At 33.2% G+C, this 20,440-nt stretch overlaps 1 protein-coding gene across 4 annotated transcripts in view; it reads left to right on the forward strand.

The window, feature by feature from the left end:
* The window catches only part of ANO5 (anoctamin 5), a 95,520-nt gene that overhangs the window by 58,467 nt on the left and 16,613 nt on the right, over positions 1 to 20,440 (forward strand). For all 4 annotated transcript variants that reach the window (XM_003919922.4, XM_074401241.1, XM_010329705.3 and 1 more), the window contains 8 exons: positions 4,756 to 4,890; positions 5,255 to 5,360; positions 5,459 to 5,519; positions 10,841 to 10,992; positions 13,071 to 13,145; positions 14,573 to 14,795; positions 16,858 to 17,027; positions 17,668 to 17,765. In XM_003919922.4, coding sequence (XP_003919971.3) covers positions 4,756 to 4,890; positions 5,255 to 5,360; positions 5,459 to 5,519; positions 10,841 to 10,992; positions 13,071 to 13,145; positions 14,573 to 14,795; positions 16,858 to 17,027; positions 17,668 to 17,765 — 1,020 coding nt within the window. The remainder of the gene's footprint in view (positions 1 to 4,755; positions 4,891 to 5,254; positions 5,361 to 5,458; positions 5,520 to 10,840; positions 10,993 to 13,070; positions 13,146 to 14,572; positions 14,796 to 16,857; positions 17,028 to 17,667; positions 17,766 to 20,440) is intronic.

The raw sequence follows: 20,440 nt of genomic DNA on the forward strand, positions 1-20,440 counted from the left end.
ACTGCTCCGCGTCTGGCAGCGCAAATGTTGCCAGCTGGGCATACGACAGTGCAGACCAGCTTCTGGCAGCACTACCATCTCTGCGTGCACCATTTCAACTGTTATCCCAGACTCGGTACCGCAATTTGTGTTTTGTGTCTTGGATATTTTTTATCAAACCCCTCCCAAGATGTCTACCAAGAGGAAGTTGTCTTTGTCTACACCTCAGCCTGCCAAGAAGGAAAGAAAGGCCATCGATCTCGACATGAAAATGAAGGTAATTAAGCAGTACGAAGGAGGAAAGAAAGTGAATGTGATCACGCATGATACGATGTTATCACACTCGACTGTGTCGACGATTTTGAAAGATAAAGAAAAAATGTGTGAAGCTGTGAAAGGTTCTGCACCCATGAGATCAACAGTTATAACAAAGCAATGAAGCGGGCCCATCCACGAAATGGAGCAATTGCTATATATTTGGATGGAAGATCAAATTCGAAAACGGACACCATTAAGTCTTTTTACTGTGCAGATGAAGGCGAGAAGTCTATTGCAGACTCTGAAGGAGCATGCTGGAGAAGATTACAATCAAGAATTTGTAGCAAGCACTGGCTGGTTCCAGAGATTCAAGAAAAGATTCCAAATGCATAGTGTTCGAGTGACTGGAGAAGCAGCGAGTGTGGATGAGGAAGGAGCACCTAAGTTTTTTGATAGTCTGGATGAATTAATTACAGATGAGGGCTATCTAGCGGAACAGATTTTCAATGTTGATGAACTTACAAATGAAGAGCTAATCGAACTGGAAGAAGAAAGAGTGGTAGAAGAAGAAAGAAGAGGAGGAGCCAGAAAGAAAGTTCACCACTAAGGGATTATCAGATTGTTTATCTTTACTGAATAAACTTCTTATACATTTCGAAGCAATGGACCCAAACATCGAACGATTTGCAAGGATTGAACAGATGGCGCATGATGTGTTTCGTCCATATCATGAAATTTATGAAGAAAAAAAAGAAACAATTCAGACAAAGCTCACCATGTTTATGAAAAAACCAACTCCGGTAACCCCAACTGCTGCCTCAGATGACGACATCAATGATCCGCAGCCAAGCACCAGTGGGCAATAAAATGTTTTGCACATGTTTATATATTTTGATATGTTTTGCAATTGGGAAAATGTTTCCTATGGTATTTTTTACACCTGTATTTTGTATTTTTGTATGCACCTGTATTTTGTAATTTTGTATGTTTTGCAAATATTAAACCAGTTGTACTGATAATGCAGTGTTTTACTTAAACCTGATGAATGTAAAAATACAGTAAGAAACAAAATGGTGTAGAGATGATACAAATGGCATAAAATGAATAACGAATATTATGATATATAACAATAATGAAAGAAAATTAAGAGAAAATATGAATTAAAGATTTTTATAACATCATTTCACAGTACTGTACATATAGCCTACTCAACTTACGACCAAATCGTGTTACGACCAATCTGTCAGAACCAATCGTGGTCGTAAATTGAGCACTAGCTGTAGGTAAGAATATCTCAGGCAAAGAGAACAAGTACAGAGCACTGTGTGTGTTTAGTTCTTCATGCAGGAGTGTCAGCAAAGGAGATTTGAATGTTTACCAGGAACAAAATCCTGAAGAACAATGCCGAAGTGAAAAGATGAACCTTTGAAGGAAGAAAAGGATATTGCTCAATTTTTACTTTAGAAACATCACTTTATTGGAAACAAAAGATAATTTAGATTGATGTAAGATTGAACTCAAGGAAGTAAGGGCGCTGCTAAAATTGTACAGCAATAAAACTGGAGGTATTCTCAAGATATTGGTGACAGGAAGAAGAGAGGAGACTATGAATTAGAAAAATATTTTTATGAGAGAATTCATGGACCTAATGGAGTATTGGATATGGAGGATAAAAATAAAAATGACAGGATGGTAGGATGTCTAGAAAGAGATTTAGTTTATAGGAATCTGAGTTTCTAGATTTCACATATTTCATGTTATCTCTATACCAAACATCACTTCCATGTCCAGGTATCTGTAAGTGGTTTATCTGCCTGTTGAGCAAATATCATTTTGTCACATTAGATAGTATTTTTTGGGAAAATGGCAATGCCAAGATTGAAAAATATGGGCTGATAGAGCATAATATAAAATTGAAGACTGGTCACTGGCACATCAGCTCTATCAGCCCATTTTTTTTTTCTTTCCAGATTATACTTCATGTGATTTTTCTTTTGATATCCCTATGTTGTATGTCTTAATGCTTAGAAATAAAATAGAAATACTGCCACATACTAAATAGCATAGACTAAATATGTGTATGGTACATATAATGTTGTTATTACAATTTGAGGATAATCCTGAAGCTAAGCTTCTCAGATGTCTATGCATTCATTATAAAAATAAATCACTTTAGAAAAAATGTTTGTGTTTAATGATTGATTTTCAAGATTGTATTTATTTCAATTCTGTCATCATTCTTTTGATTATTTACTATGTCTTCAACTCAATGTTACACCTTAGAAATGCAAACCACACTACCATGTGTGTACCTATGCAACAATCTTGCATGTTCTTCACATGTACCCCAAAACCTAAAATGCAATTAAAAAAAAAAAGAAAAAGAAAAAAAAAAGAAATGCAAAATGCGGGCAGTCCCCTCACACGGTATCCTTACAACCAGTATTACTGAATCCTTCTACCTATCAGATGCTATGTTAGATGATGCAGTGCCACAGATTAGTTGAAAGTCTAGTAAGCAAAATGGACAGTTAAAAAACACCATAGATTTAAATATATGGCATATTTTTCTAAAAAATAATACTCAAAAGAAGGCTCTCCCTATACTTGAGCTTTTAATAGTATCTCATATTATTAGATTTCTCTTATTTTCTTAGTTATGACTAATAAGATAGTTTAAATTAAATCTTAAATATGATTTCAATAATGTATGCATTTTTACCATGTTGCAAATCTAAGAAATGTCTCTTGCTTTCTGAGATCCTAAAGGATTATTTAGTTGTTAATCTGTTACTGTTAGATACCCAAGTCCAAAGTTTAGTAAAATAATTTGTTTTATTTTCACATATAATAAATACTTGCCAGATTTCATTTAGTAAATTCTCAGCGATTTCTTTTTTTGACAATAGTTTTTATAATAATTATAGGTCTAGAGTTCTTGAGGGTTTTTTCTTCTTTTAATGGTCAAGGAATAAGAATTGTGAAAATTGAAAAGGAGAAAAATGTAGTACTTTAAGGTTGTTGAAATATCCAGTTTCCTTATGAATTCTTGAAGAATTTTTAAGTTAAGTCTATAGCAGTAATATTGCTATTATGCTTTCTAGTAATATTGATTCTGCAGTTTTTAAAACATAAAGTAAAATAGATATGGTGAACAGTAAATTTCATAAAGCATAATATGTTTATAGTTTTTTTGATTTTGATGTTGTATACTATTTCAATAATTTCTATATTTTTCAGCAAAAAGCTGGGAGAAATGAAGTTCATTCTAAGTATGAGTAAGCTAAGGAAGTTTTGAATGGCAGATTAACAAGAGAATATTATAGCATTATAGTTTAATTTCAAGTTTATAGTGATCCGGAAAACTAAATTAGAGAAAAATAACAATGCAAAAATGTTCATTATCACTGAAAAGAATGAAAAGGATAGTATAAGCAGAAAGATGCCCACTTAGTTTTAAGAGTGTTGAACTATGAAGAATGGGAGGTTCAATAAAATTAATATTGAATATGGGAAATATATTTTAAAATCTCATTGGGAAAAAAGTTTATAACTTTATGTTCAGATTTGTGTTCTTGAGCATACATAGACATTGCAATTTCATATTAAGTACTTTCATAAAATCAAGTACTTTCATACAATCGCTTCCTATAGCATGCATTCCTATAGCAAATGCATGCTATTAGAACACAGAAGGTATCACATCCTTTTGCCTAGGAAACTGTGGAAAGACTCACAGATTTGGTGAGCTGGAGTCTATATGAATAACAAGGAGGGTTAATCAAGTTAAACCACAGCAACAACAACAAAACCTGATTTTCTGAGGAGGAGAAAACCACTTTCTTTCATTCCTAAATGGGTACTCAGTTAAAAACAAAACACTTGATTTAGAGATTTAAAAGTTTATGCCAATAAATGCTGTCACTTTTCAACTCTTTGAAAATCAAGAGCTGAGCTGCATGTTTTATATAATTTTTCTACAGTAATCGTGCTTAATTCCTTGGTCTGCTACCTATGTCACGATCCTACAAACATCCAAGATCCAAACTTGGAGAAAGATGGAAATGTATACCTACAAGGTGGTCAGATAAATGTTTTCAGTTCTAGAAAGAGAGATAAAGCAAAAGTCCATGCAGATTTTCAATATGATTTTGATTTGTTAAATTTATTCCTATAAATTATATTGTAGAAAATTCTATCGTTTATTTAAAAACCATTTAAATTCTCTTTGCAGTAGAGAGACTCTTCAAATTCTACTTAATTGGCTTTCTTCTTCCATCTGTTCTCTTTTAATCCTTAAATCAGTCCTTGCACTGTGGAATAAGCATTATCTTTTGTTAAAACATGATAATAATATGGAAACTGAAGTTTAGACAGTTAAACAACTTCACTAAAATTACATGTCTAGAAAGCAATGGAGCCAAAATTAGAATGTATGCCTGCCTGAATACAAAAGCAAGGCTCTAGGGACTATAACATTATTTCATATTCTGATTCTATTTTCACTCTTTTTCACAGGAATTATTATGGAGAAAAAATTGGCATCTATTTTGTCTTTCTTGGTTATTACACAGAAATGCTGTTCTTTGCAGCTGTAGTTGGATTAGCTTGTTTTATATATGGTTTATTATCAATGGAACATAACACATGCAGGTAAGTGTACCTGAATTGCCCAGATAGAGAAAACATCTTTATCGTGTGCCAAACTCAGCTATTGTTATTATTTCCCTGGCATTTCCTTCAGATTGTTTCCTTATAGCATCAGATAATTGATATTTTCCAAAAAAGTCTCAAACATAATACCTGCCTCTCAACTGGTGCTTTATGGAAAGTATGTTTTTAATGATGGGTTCTGAAGTCTACTCCTCAAAGCGTGACTTGACCCACTATAGAGATTGCTGCATGATTGCCCCTTCTGTTATATGTGAGAAGTTATATAAACAGTTGTTCTAATAAGAAAAGATTGGACTTTTACCTAAACACTTATCACTTTTCAATAACTTTGCTGTTCTTGCAGCACTGAAATCTGTGACCCTGAGATTGGTGGTCAGATGTTCATGTGCCCACTCTGTGATCAAGTATGTGATTATTGGAGATTAAACAGTACGTGTTTAGCCTCGAAGGTATGTATGCATTATAATATGTTGAAAATACTTGAAGTTTCCTTCCTTTTTATTACATTTAGTACTAAATTATCTTTGTGATATTGTTATTTTTACAGTTCTCCCATTTGTTTGATAATGAGTCAACAGTGTTCTTTGCAATATTCATGGGAATTTGGGGTGAGTAAATAGTCCAATAAAGAAACAGCTTTCTTCCTATTAATGTGTTATTTGGCCTCTGTATAGCATGTGACAGATGAACTGTCTTACATATCAAATGTGGTTTTAGGTCATTGTGTCTTTGTTAGCTTTAAAACACTGATGTAGTAGTGCATATTCGTGGCCATTGGCTCTTGGTCCACAAAAGTCTCTATTAAACATCTGCTCATTTCTCTAAAAGACAAGATATTTTTTGAAATATCAAATTATTAATTTTCCACTGTCTTTCAGTGCCATGTTAAAAACAGGCTCAAAAAGTACTTAATTCAGGAGAGACTAAACAAATATTTGGTGGCTAGAGAATATTGAGTCATGTATACAAACTGGAACAAAGACCAAAAACCTGAGGACTAATGAACATTTTTTGAGTCTAAATCATCTAGTTATAGTTTCCATTTCTACTTTCATTCATTAAAAATCTTACATATAAAATGGAATTCTCCTTAACTCTGAAAATGCCCTGCCCAGGACTTAATTTTTCTATTTCACTTGGAAAGTTGAAGTGTCATAAAGTTTTTTTTTTTTTCTTCATCAGTAAGGAAAATATTTTCTGTAAGAATAACTCAATTAGAAGAGACCTAAAGACTACTCTAAAATATATCACAAAACATGGGATTCCTGGGTAAAAATTAGACATTTTTTCATTTAAAAAAATACCTCTAACAAACACAAATATGTGCAATTCAAAACCGGGCAAGGGCTGTATTATCCAGGCAAATAACATCAAAATTTGTAGGTATCTGTGCAAAGCAGAGGGATTTATGGCCTTCTCTCATTTCTGCTTGGCTGCTATGATCTGAGGAGAGCAGCCTAGATTCAAAAAGAGAACAAAGAATCTAGAAATCTTATTAGTGGTTTGACAGCTCCTCAAGTTTTGCTAAGTCATATACACATCCGTTTATCATGAGGCTGCCAAATCCTACCTCTCATTACTTGGGAGTTAAAATGAATGATAGGGGCTTGATTACAAGTTTTGTGAGAATTTTCCGTTGTTTCTGTTGAGAGAGATTGTGCACCAACACCGCCTTATATTTCACCATAAATAGGGGAGCGGCTGTGTGTGGAGCACTCCACACCACTATCAAATGGGTATTGTGAAGATTCACTGTCAGTTATTCCTTTGAGGAAAGTTTGTTTTAGTAGTGAAACGATTTAGTTTTTCCTTTTGCGAATTTTGGCCAAATTCAATGAACATAGAAGTTCAAGGGCATTTGATTTAGTACATCTTCTGATAAACAGTTAAGCAGGATGAAATGATGAGTTGGCAGGGTAGATGTGAAGAAAAAACAAGTAAGTTTAAAGGACCTTCACTAGTCCAAGGGTTGAGGCCTGAAAATAATGAATACTGGTAGGAATTGCTCTTTAAAATTTTTTTGATTTGTTTCTAAGGGAAATATGTATCCATCATAGGAAATTCAAGGAACACATAGATGCAAGAAGAAAAAAATGTTAAAATCACCAAAAATATGATTATTATTTTAGCCATGATTTTCTAAGATATTTCACTCTGTGTATGAGCACGTGTGTTCATATATTTTCACATAAATAACTTAGTATTATACATAATTTTAAGCCTGCTTTTTATTATACAACAAAAAAATGAGTGATGGAACTTTTTCCGTATCAATGAATATGTTATAGTGTGTGTGTGTGTATGTGTGTGTGTATGTGTGTGTGTGCATGTGAATGTATATTTATGAATGAATAGAATTGCATTTTATGACTGTATCACATTTTGCCTAACAAATTCTCTTGTTTAGGATGTTTAAGTCACTTCCACCCTTTATATTACTGTTATAAATAATGCTGGAATACAGATATTTTTGTATTTGTACAATTATTTGTAAGTATGAATTCTTCACAGGTTAATTAGTGGGGCAGTTTTATATTTATAATTTTAAAGCTTTACTGTTTATTTCTGTATTGTCTTATACAAAGTTTGCACCAAATTATATTTCTTCAAATGTTCTGTGAGTTTTTCTGTTTCAATCCTAGATAAGCATGAGAATTAGCATTTTTTTATCACTTACATTTGATGGATGGGGTTATTATCTCATTATGGTTTCTATTTGCAGTTACTTGATCACAAGTGAGACTGATCATATTTTTAATATTTATTGGCCATTGACTCTTTTTGATGTTTGAGGTATTTGATTTTTTATAATAATTCACAGATGCTTTTATATAATAAGCACTGTAATCCTTTGTCTGCCACAGAAAATGCACATTTTTTTCAGTTTGTAATTTACATTTGATCTCATTCATAATCAGTAGACATTTTAAATATATTACTGGTCACAAAGCTTTCCTTATGGTTTTTCTTATTTTATGTGTTTCTTTAGAAAACCTTCCCTACTCAGAGATAATATAAGATGCTCAACTATGCTTTATTTCAGAAATTTAATTATTTCATTTTATTTACACATTAATATAATTCAGCAACTAGTTTTTGAAGTTTCTACCCCGGAACAGGTACTATTCTAGGCAATAGGAATTTAAATATGCACATACATGGCCCTTGATTGTAAGGCAAATTTTTAGTGTACATGACTCCATGATTGTAATTATGTATAAGCCAGTCTCATCACTAGATTACTTGTTCCTTTAGGACAAACACCATGGCTTTCATTTCCATAGTTCCAGGATTAGGCATATGGTATGTATTCAGATATACATTGAATAAATAAATAATTTAAATGCTAATTGTATATCTTCTTAAAAATGAAAAAAGGTCAAGTCCTATTTAGGCACAATCTATAAGGCCCAAACTAAGGGTCTCTTTAATTTCCAGAAATCCTTTTCAGGGAATATGTGAATCCTGTGATTCCTATATAGCTATAATCACAAAAGTCCGTAGAAATCATGGGAACAATTTTGTTTTTAATCCATATAATTTCCCTTTCCTTACAGTACTTTTTTTGCTGACTATTTTGTACCATCATTAGTTTATCTCACAATCCCATCTATGTTGGCTAACTTTCTTACATCTACTTCAGCATTAACAAAACTTCGAGGCAAAAGAATTTTAAATGCTTAGTGTATTTAAAAGTTTTAGCAGTATGTATATGACATCCAATCTCTTGCATAGCCATGGTAACCAAATACTGCTTCTAAAATTAATGGTAGTTGTTCTGTTATTGTAGTATAAACAAACAAGCAAATCTTAAAATAGTTAATAGTACCAAACTCTTGAAACTGTTCTCCCTGCTAACAATGTACCTACCTCATACTGGAGTAACGACATGAATAGAGTAAAAGTTTCTGCCTCATGAAATTCACAATCAATATTAAATGATATAATGAATAAATGAATGAAATATAATCTGTTGTTAAGTCATAATCTAATTGGGGTAGAATCTGAAGTCTACTTTCGTAGAAGTGCAGTTTAAATGCTGAGGGAGTGCAGAGGAGGACTGAATTACTTTTTTACTGGAGGAGTTATGTATGAGGTATCTATGAGCCAAATTCATAGAATCATAGAGTGAAATGGTGGTTACCAGGAGCTGGAGGATTGGGAAATGAGAAGTTACTAATCAATGAGCACATATTAAAGTTTCAATTAAGCAAGATAAATAAGGTCTGTACAACATTGTACTTATGGTGCACAGTAATGAATTGTACACTTTACAGTTGTTAAGTGGTTAGTCTACTGTGTTCTTCCCACTTAATAAATGTTTAAATAGTTCTTTAACGTTTAAATAATGAGCAAAGGAAAACATAAGCCAATGTATACATTAGAAAATGAACAAACAAAAACCAACAGTCAGATGGATGGCTATATTTGCACTAGAAAAATATATTTTGGAAGCTGAGAGAGCAATTAGATGACTATAATGATAAAAATGTAATTAGAATTTTAAAAATGTGTAGATAGAATCCATAGTTCCTTACATTATTTAAAAGTTAGAGAGTGAGTCAGAAAGTTGAATCTTTTATAGATGATAAAACTGTGAGTTAATATTGATGGTGTTAGTATTCTTTTCCTAAGTAGAATACTAGGAAAGGCATGTATATACCCAATAGAAAGGCATGTATATACCAACAGATGTCTTTTATTGAAATCATTTGCATATGTATTTATCGAAATCATTCAAGTCAGTGTACTGTTTTCCCAGGCTTAGGGAAATATACCTAGGAAGCATAAGAGCCATTAATTATTCTCACTCTTAAAATACGTATACACACACTCTCTCTCTCTCTCTCTCTCTCTCTCTCTCTCTGTGTGTGTGTGTGTGTGTGTGTGTGTGTGTGTATAAAACATAAAACTTTTACATATATATGTATATATATGAAAAATTCAGCTTTCTTTTTATGTCTTTATTAGAGTCTCCCTCTGTCGCCCAGGCTGGTCTCGAACTCCTGGCCTCTAATGCTCCTTCCACCTCAGCCCTACAAAGTGCCAGAATTATCAACTTTCAATTGAAGAATATATAAGCTTGACATGAAACACTATTAGTTGTATATCATTTATGTAATTCCATATTTAATGGACTTTTTATATTGGTGCTGATTATATGAGTATATTTTGTGAAAAATTTTTGAATTGTGCATTTATATTTTATATACTCTTCTCTAAATATATATTCTTCAATTGAAAGTTGATAATTCTGGCACTTTGCAGGGCTGAGGATCATTAGAGGCCAGGAGTTCGAGACCAGCCTGGGCGACAGAGGGAGACTCTAATAAAGACATAAAAAGAAAGCTGAAGTTTTTATATATATACATATATATGTAAAAGTTTTATGTTTTACACACACACATACACACACACACACACACACATATATATATATATATATAGAGAGAGAGAGAGAGAGAGAATATATATGCATTTTAAGAGTGAGAATAATTAATGGCTCTTATGCTTCCTAGGTATATTTCCCTAAGCCTGAGAAAACAGTACACTGACTTGAATGATGTCAATAAAAGGCATACACAAAAACAAAAAACCCTCAGTGTTTAGTAAAAAGCTAAGTTTAAATATTACTTTAAATTATCTGAATGAACAAAGATATTAATATGTCTGAAAAAAAATCTTGCTTGGTCCACTGAGCAATAAATTAATTTGAATTTTTGTATGACTTTTTTCAGTGTATTATTGAATACACAGTATTATGCCAACATTAGTAACTGATAAATTTTCAAACACAACAGTGACAGAATAGCCACCTGAAAAATTTGAACCATCCTGTAATCAAAGTGATTAAAGAGAAAAGTTGACAAAGCTTTTTATTTACTTTTATTTTTTCATATCTTATTTTTTTATGTTTATTTACTTATAGTCACCTTATTTTTGGAGTTTTGGAAACAACGACAAGCCAGACTGGAATATGAGTGGGACCTGGTAGACTTTGAGGAGGAACAGCAGCAGCTTCAGCTGAGACCAGAATTTGAAGCTATGTGTAAACACAGGAAATTGAATGCAGTCACTAAGGTAGACTAGAAAACTGTAAAATGGGCAGCATGTCTTAACGGACACATTGCTATAGGTTTCTTCTCAAATAATCATAGTTTAATTTGCCTTTAAAATATTCTATGACATATAAATCACATAAACTATTTGTTTCTAATATACATATGCTTATATAAATGTATATATATGAATGTGTATATAAAAATTTTCAAATACTTTCAAATGTAGATAGAAGAGTATAATGAACTACATGGATGAACCCATGACCCAGAATCAATTGTTTTTCATTCATGGACAATCTTGTTTCATCATCCTTTATGTCACTAGATTATTTGGAAGCAAATCCAAGGAATAATAACATTAAACTAAGTGCAAAAAGGAAAATTGTGTATATGCAGTAGGCTTTGTATATAAATATATAGACATTGAAATGATGCTAAGTTTATATACAAAAATTAAAATAGTATTTATATTCAGATTGTGGTCTTATGAGTGATTGTTTTATTAGACTGACTTTTCTTCACATGGCCCCTTTTATTGATTATATTGAGAATCATTGCAGTGGTGTGTGTGGGGAAAGTCTACATATTAAAATCTTTAGCTGACATACCAGCTGTGTGTTCTTGACTGAGTTGTTTAACTTTTTGGTCACTCACTTTTTCCATGTGAAAATGGAAGTAACTTTGCCTTTAGAAACCAGAATCTTGTTTACATATTTTTAGAGCCTCTATTTTTCCATAATCTACAGTCATAGTGTTGCTTGCTGCTATTTAAAAGAGAATAATATGTGCCCAATGCACTCTTTTCAGTAGAATTCCGTATTCTCTTTGGAAAACTATTCTTGCAGCATAACATATAAAATTTCTTTTCACTGTTTAGGCATTCACTATAGTTACTAAATTTTGTTGAAAGATCAAGAAAACATCTCAGAAAATACACTGAAAATTTGGGTGGCAGTTTGAAATTAAGAAAATATATTTTAAAATATTGACAGAATAATAACATGATGTTAATTCCTATTTCATAAGATAAGAAAGAGAACAAAAGTAGTCTCATTAGCTTTTCAGAAAATTAACAGAAAAAAAATGTATTGAATGCTTACATTTGAAACCAGTTGAAAAGCAGTATATATTGATTCACTGTGAATCATCAGTTTCACTTCACTTAGCTTTCATGGTTTAGAGATCAAGAAACAGAGTTTTTTTTTTTTTTTTTTTTTTTCTTACTGGTAGTTCTGTTTCAGTGTTTAAGGGCAACCAGAACACTCACATTCGAGTCCACATTGGGAACACATACGTGCACACACACGAATATGCATACACATGTATAAACACATACATTGGGTACACACATGAACACACATGTCCACATTCATATATTATACATACATGCACACTCTGAAGTCTATAGGACTCTTGAATGGCCTACTCTGCCATTGAAAGTTCTATTTTTATTCAAACCACCCTAAATATTCTTAAATGTGAAATATTATGGATTTACATGATTTTGATTTCTGCTGACAGCTATTTTTTTTTTTTTTTACTATTTTTTGTTTCTTTTGGGTAAAATCTTATGTCTTGATGCACCTAAGAATGTCAGCTGTATCATCAATATCTTTCATTAATGACTCTTAAAGACTAAAGGTGGAAGTCTTGGATCCTGAGCTATGTGAAAGAGCAGAGTTATCTGAAAAATAATGAAGAAAGCATCTAATATAATATGCAGAGTAATGCAATTCAATTCAATTAGAATAAAATTATAACATCATTAAACATCATAAAGTGTGTCTACCTAAGCATCAAGCCTCATTATTTGACTTTGTTTACTGTCTGCCAGGCCCTGAATATCATAATTCAGCATTTAGAAAATTGTGTATATCCATTATGTCTCATAATATGCATAAGATATCTCATCCAGGAAGCCAAAAGATTTCTACTTCAAGGGAAGGAACCATCCCTATAATGTAGCTTTCCGTGAAGCATAGTAGGCCCTTTTGGGAGATTTCTACTTTAACTGGACTCTATGATATTGACTAGTGCTTGTAGTCTCAACTAAGAGAGGAGATTTTTAATTTCTTTGTGATTTCTTCAACATTACAGGAGATGGAACCTTACATGCCTCTATATACACGTATTCCATGGTACTGTTTTTCAGGAGCCACAGTGACATTATGGGTGAGCATTTCTTTTAAAATTGTTATCATTTCTTCAACAGGCAATTAAATGAGCTATCTCAACAGTGTCATCTGCAATGTCTCTTGAGTCCTTCTGTTCCCTCTGCCTCCCTGATCTTTTTATCTTGGTTATAGCTCTTATAAAAAATAAACTGTAATTTGTATGGATTTTTTATAATTAAACTTTGGGAAAAGATCTCAGGGAAAGGGAGGTACTTTAGCTTAAAACCTATTTCTCCTTGCCTCACGGCATTTCATTTACGTGATCACTTGAAATCAGGACAGAATAACAAACTTACTCTCATTCCAGACTCTTTGGTTACTTTTAGAAAAATAATTAATTTATCTTTATTTCCACTTTATTTCCTGCTGTTCCTTTTCCAAATTTGTTCCCTCTTAACGGTTAGCATTTAATTTTAGGAAAAGAGCCAGTGTTACCCTCTGAGGGGTTAGCATGTTGAAATAAAAATGATTGACAGTTGTAGACTATAGTTTAGACTCACCAGTCCATAAATCCTGTATCTTTAACGTTTCTTGTTAAGTCTATTATTTTCACATTTTAAAACAGTAGAAATGAGTTTTCTTAGATTAAATAATAATCGTTGAGGAGATGTGATAACATAAAATGGGGAGAATTATCAATTCAGGACTCTTTTGAGAAATCTTCTGGAGTATGTCCCCAGAAATTTATTCTGTTTTTGATTACTAGTTTTTATTTAATTTGACTCACTTGCTCAACTTTTAGAATAAAGTTCTCTAATGATTGATATAAAGCCATCTTCATGCTTTTGCAATATGGGAAGTATATAAAATTTGTACAGAATCTATATAAATTTCTAAACTACCAGGCATATTAGAGCACTAATGGCAACGTTCTGAGGAGAAATGAAATACAATATTGACATGTATTTTTCTTCAGAAAGTAAGTGATCTTGATTCTACATGTTTAGCTTCAACCTAGAGTATGGGTCAGCAAACATCTTCTGTGAAAGGGCCAGATATATTTTTGGATTTGTGGGTACATATAGCTCTGGATCATAATTGCCTTTATTTTTCTCTATAACCTTTAGAAATTCAAAGAAACATTTCTAACTGAAGGGCCATATAAGAGCAGCCAAGGCCATGGGCAGGATTTGGCCTTCTACTATAGTTTGTCACTCCCTGCTAGAGGATGAGCCTAGAGGATGAGAATGAATACATTTCTGTTTTAGACTTAACCAGCAGCTACCACATGCCTTATCTCTAACCCTTTTACCTTGCCAGTGTTCATATCTTGCCATCTATGGCAAGAGAGACTGACTTAGTTTTCTTTGCACATGAGACCTACTAAACTTCATATGAGATGAACAGAATAATCAATGTGTTAGATATGTATTCATAACAGAGATACAGAGACCCAAATAGCAGTACTTTGCTTTTTTTCCCCAGATGTCTCTTGTCGTCGCCAGTATGGTAGCTGTAATTGTGTACCGCCTGTCAGTCTTTGCCACATTTGCTAGTTTCATGGAAAGTGATGCATCCTTAAAGCAGGTCAAAAGCTTCCTTACTCCTCAGATAGCTACATCACTCACAGGATCGTGCTTGAACTTTATAGTCATCTTGATCTTGAATTTCTTTTATGAAAGGATATCTGCCTGGATTACGAAAATGGGTAAGCTAGCCAAATCATCAGTGTGATTCTGAAGAATGATTCATATTGATGCTATGTGTCTATTTTGGAGCACTCCCCGGGAGTTCATTTTCAAAGGGCACATTTTAAGGCAGTTTTTCTCTGTAGGTAGACCCATATCTGCTATTTCAAAATCATCCAAGAGCCACATTCAAGGTCCATTATAATGGAAGCAGCAAAAAGAACTGGAAACTAAAAGCATTTGGACTCTATATCTTTTTGAGTATTTTTGTCTTAATTCTCCCTTGGTGGATCTAGTTGAATCCTAAGTAAAATCTTCACTTTATTGAAGACACGGATAATTTTTATTTCATGTATGTGGTTCTTAGAAAGTATTGATTTTGGAAGCTCTCTTGAGAAAAACAGAACAATCGGCTTCTCCTAAATAAATCTAAATTTTAGTGCTTTTCTAACTGCCATCTCTTAGAACTTGGATTATTTTCTTGTTAAAATATTAAAATTTTTACTTAAAGCCCTGGGGGAAAGTGAAAGGGGCCACAGGTTAAGTGAGAGATTGAGTTAGGTAAAGCAGCACAGAGCACAGTCACTTCTACCCTTTTTCCTAGCAAGTTAACAGTAAGATCAAAGTTGGAGACTCAAGGCATCAGACTCTTCTCTGAGTGCTCTTTCCAGGGATCAAGCACCTTTGAATCTGTGGTATGTAGATATCACGGCCAATGCCAAGAACAGAGCACATTCTTCAGTCAGCACTGGAATGGGTACTGAGATGAGACTTTCATTATATACTTTTTCAAATTTGGAGTTCTCTCTCAGATTTACTTTTCTCTGCTAGGAACAGTGAGAAAATCACAGCAGATAAATTGCTTTTAAAAAGCACCTAAAAACTCACCATTTTTCTCAGTGGGAAAAAAAGTCATTCAATACATTACAGGTTTTGTAGGAATACAGCTACATTTCACTAAAATGGAGGCGTTATCTCTGTCTTTAAAATAATTTGTAATACTCTTCCAGTATTGCTGGAAATAACATGATTTGGCTGGATCAGCTCATGCTATACTGGGAGATCATCAGCTCAGGAAAACATACTTTTTTATTCTTTTGTTCTTCATGAGCCTCTATTGTAGGGTGAAGATAATTTAATATTTTCTTATCTTTAGAATTCATTAAATGATAGATCATGATCATGCATTTTAAGTAAAGGAGAGGGAAAATGTGTACTGTTCCTGCTACTATTTGCTGATTACATTGTTTTCAGAATTAATACAGCCTTTTAATTCATGGGAAGGCAACACAATTCTGTTGAAAATCATCCCTCCTTTTGCATGAGCTTACTTTGTTTAAACATGATTGTAAGCAGATGAGATCTGATGTGCTTATAGGATAGAAGATAATGTTTGGAGATGAGCATAAGATTCTTCAGTCTTATTTGGTGTATTAATTTGTTTTCACACTACTATAAAGATACTACCTGAGACTGGGTAGTTTGTAATGGAAAGAGATTTAATTAACTCACAGCTCACATGTCTTGGGAGGCCTCAGGAAACTTACAATCATAGTGGAAGGCAAAGGGAAAACAAACACCTTCTTCATAAGGTGGCAGGAGAGAGAGAGAGAGTGCATAGGTAAGTGCTACACTTTAAAACCATCAGTTTACTTGAGAACTCACTCATACCACAAGAAGAGCATAGGGGAAACTGCCCCCATGATTCAATGGCCTCTCACCAGGTCCCTCTGTTGGCACATAGGAATTACAATTTGACATGAGATTTGTGTGGGGACAGAGAGCCAAACCATATCATATGGGTTTGAATTTCACATTCTATGTAACTCCAAGACAAGAATCCTGTCTCTCTGACTGTAGAAACAACAGCCTCCTAGGCTTTTCCAGTGATTAGTTTAATAAAAAATAAGAGAAAGTCCAGCACAAATCCATAGTTATTTAATATTGGCCTACTATTGCCAGAATAGGGCACATGCTATAGGCTCTCAGAATGATGCGACTGGATGTTCACTTGTCCCAGGTAGTACAGAGTTCAAGGGAACATAAGAAGATGTGCTAAACCATTTTTTTTTTTTTTAACAGAAATTCCTCGAACTTACCAGGAGTACGAGAGCAGTCTAACCTTGAAAATGTTCCTGTTTCAGTTTGTAAATTTCTACTCAGCCTGCTTCTACGTAGCTTTTTTTAAAGGAAAGTTTGTAGGCTATCCTGGAAGATACACATATTTATTTAATGAGTGGAGAGGTGAAGAGGTAAGAATTTCCTTGAGAGGTGAGGTGTGCATCTTCCATACTCATATTAACCACTTTCTGTTTGCCAAGCACTGATTCAGATGCTAAAATTTTGCAAAAGATACCTAGACACTGACTCTGTCCACAGAGAGTATTATTCACAGATGAATCCTCTCATTTGATAAACTTCTCAGTTTATTTTGAGCAAGAAGTTATATCATGCCTATGGTTTGGTAGTAAAATATGAGCTATAAAATGACATAAGTTCTTTCTTCCTGAAAGTTTCCTGCAAAGGAAGAATGATTACTCTCTGTATAAATGGTTCCACTATGGGTAATTGAGTTAGAACAGATTTATGGTTTCCAAATTATGCAGAATGGAGAACATACCAACTCCCACTCCTAACACAGATATAAAGACTTAGAATTTTCTAAGAATGAGACCCAGAAATCTGTGTGTTTCACAGTTTACAGATGAATCTAATGCAGCTAGCCTGGCACTGCTCTGTGATTATGTTTGGAATTATTGGGCTAAATATACCTTATTCCTTCCAACCAAAACCTTGAGATCCTAATCTTATGGCTTAGAGTTTTCTTTAGTTGTTGCAAAATTGAATTTTTGATCATTCAATTCTGTTTTCTCCCCTCTCGCTTCTGACTAGTGTGATCCTGGAGGCTGTCTTATAGAATTGACAACTCAGTTGACCATTATAATGACAGGGAAACAGATTTTTGGAAACATTAAAGAAGCCATTTATCCGTATGTATGACTCGCAAACTTTTTATTTAAGTAACCATGAAAGATTTCCTCTGGAAAAAGATGAAATTGTTTAATTATCATGGTGCCTTTGTTAGAAAATGGTTAAGCCAAAAGGAAAACTTTATTTTTAATCAACAGTGAAGATTGCATTAAGGTAATATAAACTCTTATTTTTATTTATTTATTTTTTGGTTCCATGGCTAGCAAGGCTTTTAAAATTTTTTTAACTGACAAATAATAATTATACATATTTATGAAGTACAATACAATGTATTGAATACAATATTTTAAATATGTACTTTTGTTACTTTGCCCTTTGTTGAGGGATTATTTATTCCTGTCTCCTGTGAAGATTTTACTGGGACATCTAAATGCTATATCCTCTGCAGTTTATTCTACATGCTGTGCATTATTTCTGAATATTACTAAAAGGTGAACTTTGTAAAAATATCCCTGTGTCATGTAATCTAGGCATAAAAATAGATTGTATATGAAATGATGGAGACTTTCAGGTCAATACATGAAAGATTCCTCTCTGATCAAAACACAGCAATAATGAATACATTCTAAAAAGAGAAGACTAAACTGACAGTTTATTTCAAATAGTAGATGAACATTTGTCATGGATAAAAAGAGAAAGAATTATAAAATCATAAATCTATGTTCCTACAGGGTTCCTAGTTGGGAAATAACTGTGTCAGGGTTTGTCATGCAATATAAAGTGGAGTAAAAGTGCTCCACTTAAGACAGGTACTATCCAGTGTAACAGCCCTGGAAGCCAGAGACTGAGTTTATTCTCTTACTCATGAAAGAAGATTGAAAACATCATCCCTGCACCTTCCCATCTCTAGTATATACATGATTACATAGTGCCACATAGGGCTCTACTTCAAGTTCTAACAAAAGAAGAACACAGACTTATCCTTACAAATGCTAATAAATGTGAGCCTAACCTTCTAGTTTCATGCTTTGATATACCACATTCATAAGGGAAATAGCTCCAAACTTTTATTTTTTTGAGAGTCTCACTCTGTCGCCCAGGCTGGAATGCAAGCAATCTCAGCTCACTGCAACCTCTGCCTCCCTGGTTCAAGCAATTTTTCTGCCTCAGCCTCCTAAGTGAGTAGAATTACAGGCACCCACCACCACACGCAGCTTTTTTTTTTTTTTTTTTTTTTTTTTTTTTTTTAAGTATTTTTTGTATTTTTAGCATTCACAATGTTGGCCAGGCTGGTCTCAAATTCCTGACCTCAGGTGATCCACCACCTTGGCCTTCCAAGGTGCTGGGATTACAGGCATCAGTCACTGTGCTTGGCCCCCAGATTTTATTTTCAGTTCTAGCTCTAGATTGAGGACCCAGGGGACTGAATGGAGACAATACCTAAACCAAACAGAAGATGGGGTATACATGTGCACAGACAGGGAGAGAGACAAAAGACAGCGAGGTAAAAGAATTTTAAAAAAGGAGAGGAAGAAGAAGCAAATTAATAACAACAACAAAAAAAGCCTAAGCCTTCCTAACAACCAAAATTCTAAAACGTAATAATGTTTAATGCTACAAAGGCTATGAATAAAATCAGTTACTAGAAAGTGAACTTACTCCACCTGATATTTCTAACTAGAACATTCTGGCAAAGCCCTTAAAAAATGATGCTGACAATACTAATAACATAATGGAAGGTGATGCTGTCGTTAAAACAGATCAAGAAATCTTTAAATAAAAACTGATAGAAATGAAATAAGAGTAAGTGAATATGAAATGGAAGAAATTACACATAAATGAAAGATTATACTTTAAATAATGAGTACAATAGATGGGAAAATTCCACAGTTTGATTCCACCCTGGACACGGTTGAAGAATGGATTAGCGAATTGGAAAATAATAGTGAGAAATTCCTACATTGTATAGTGTAACAAATATATGCCATTTAATAAAAATAAAGTATGGGTGTGTTAGATTAAGAGGCTTCCACGTTAATTTACTAGTATTTCCAGAAAAAGGTAATTGAGTAAATGGTGAAGGAAAAAAAAAATATTTGAATAAGTAATTGCTGAACATTTTTCAAAAATGAGGAAAAACATGAGTTTCAGAAATGGAAACAAATTCTGAGTATGAATCAAGATATTAGAATTCAATTCAAGATAATAGAATTCAATTCACACCCCAATTCATTATGGTGAAACTACAGAACACCAAAGATAAACAGACAATATTTAAAATCTTTCAGAAGAAAAATATTAACTTTATTCAGATGAATGTCATCTACACTATCATCAGTTTCTCATCAATAATATTGGATGCCAAAAGATAGTATTTTCAAGGTTCTCAGTGAAAATAATGTTTTCCTTTTATTTCTAGAACCAGATTAGCTATTATTTAAAGTGCTGGTAAAGACGTTTTTAGACATGAAAAGCCTAGGGTACAGAATACAAGAGACATTGGTTAGCACAGAATCTGTTAGCTCCAAACAAATGAACGAATTTGGTAGAATCTAAAATCATATAGGATTTGCGTGGGGAGAACTACAAAATCCTGATGAAATTTTAAAAACTATATAAATGGAGAGAATTATCATGTTAATGGCCAGTTATCTCCAAATTGATACATATAGATTTATTGTTATTCTAATCAAAATATCAGCAGGATTTTTATAGGTATAGACAAGTGGATTCT

This window comes from Saimiri boliviensis, chromosome 6, assembly GCF_048565385.1.
Source record: "Saimiri boliviensis isolate mSaiBol1 chromosome 6, mSaiBol1.pri, whole genome shotgun sequence".
In the NCBI taxonomy this organism is placed as follows: Eukaryota; Metazoa; Chordata; class Mammalia; order Primates; family Cebidae; genus Saimiri; species Saimiri boliviensis.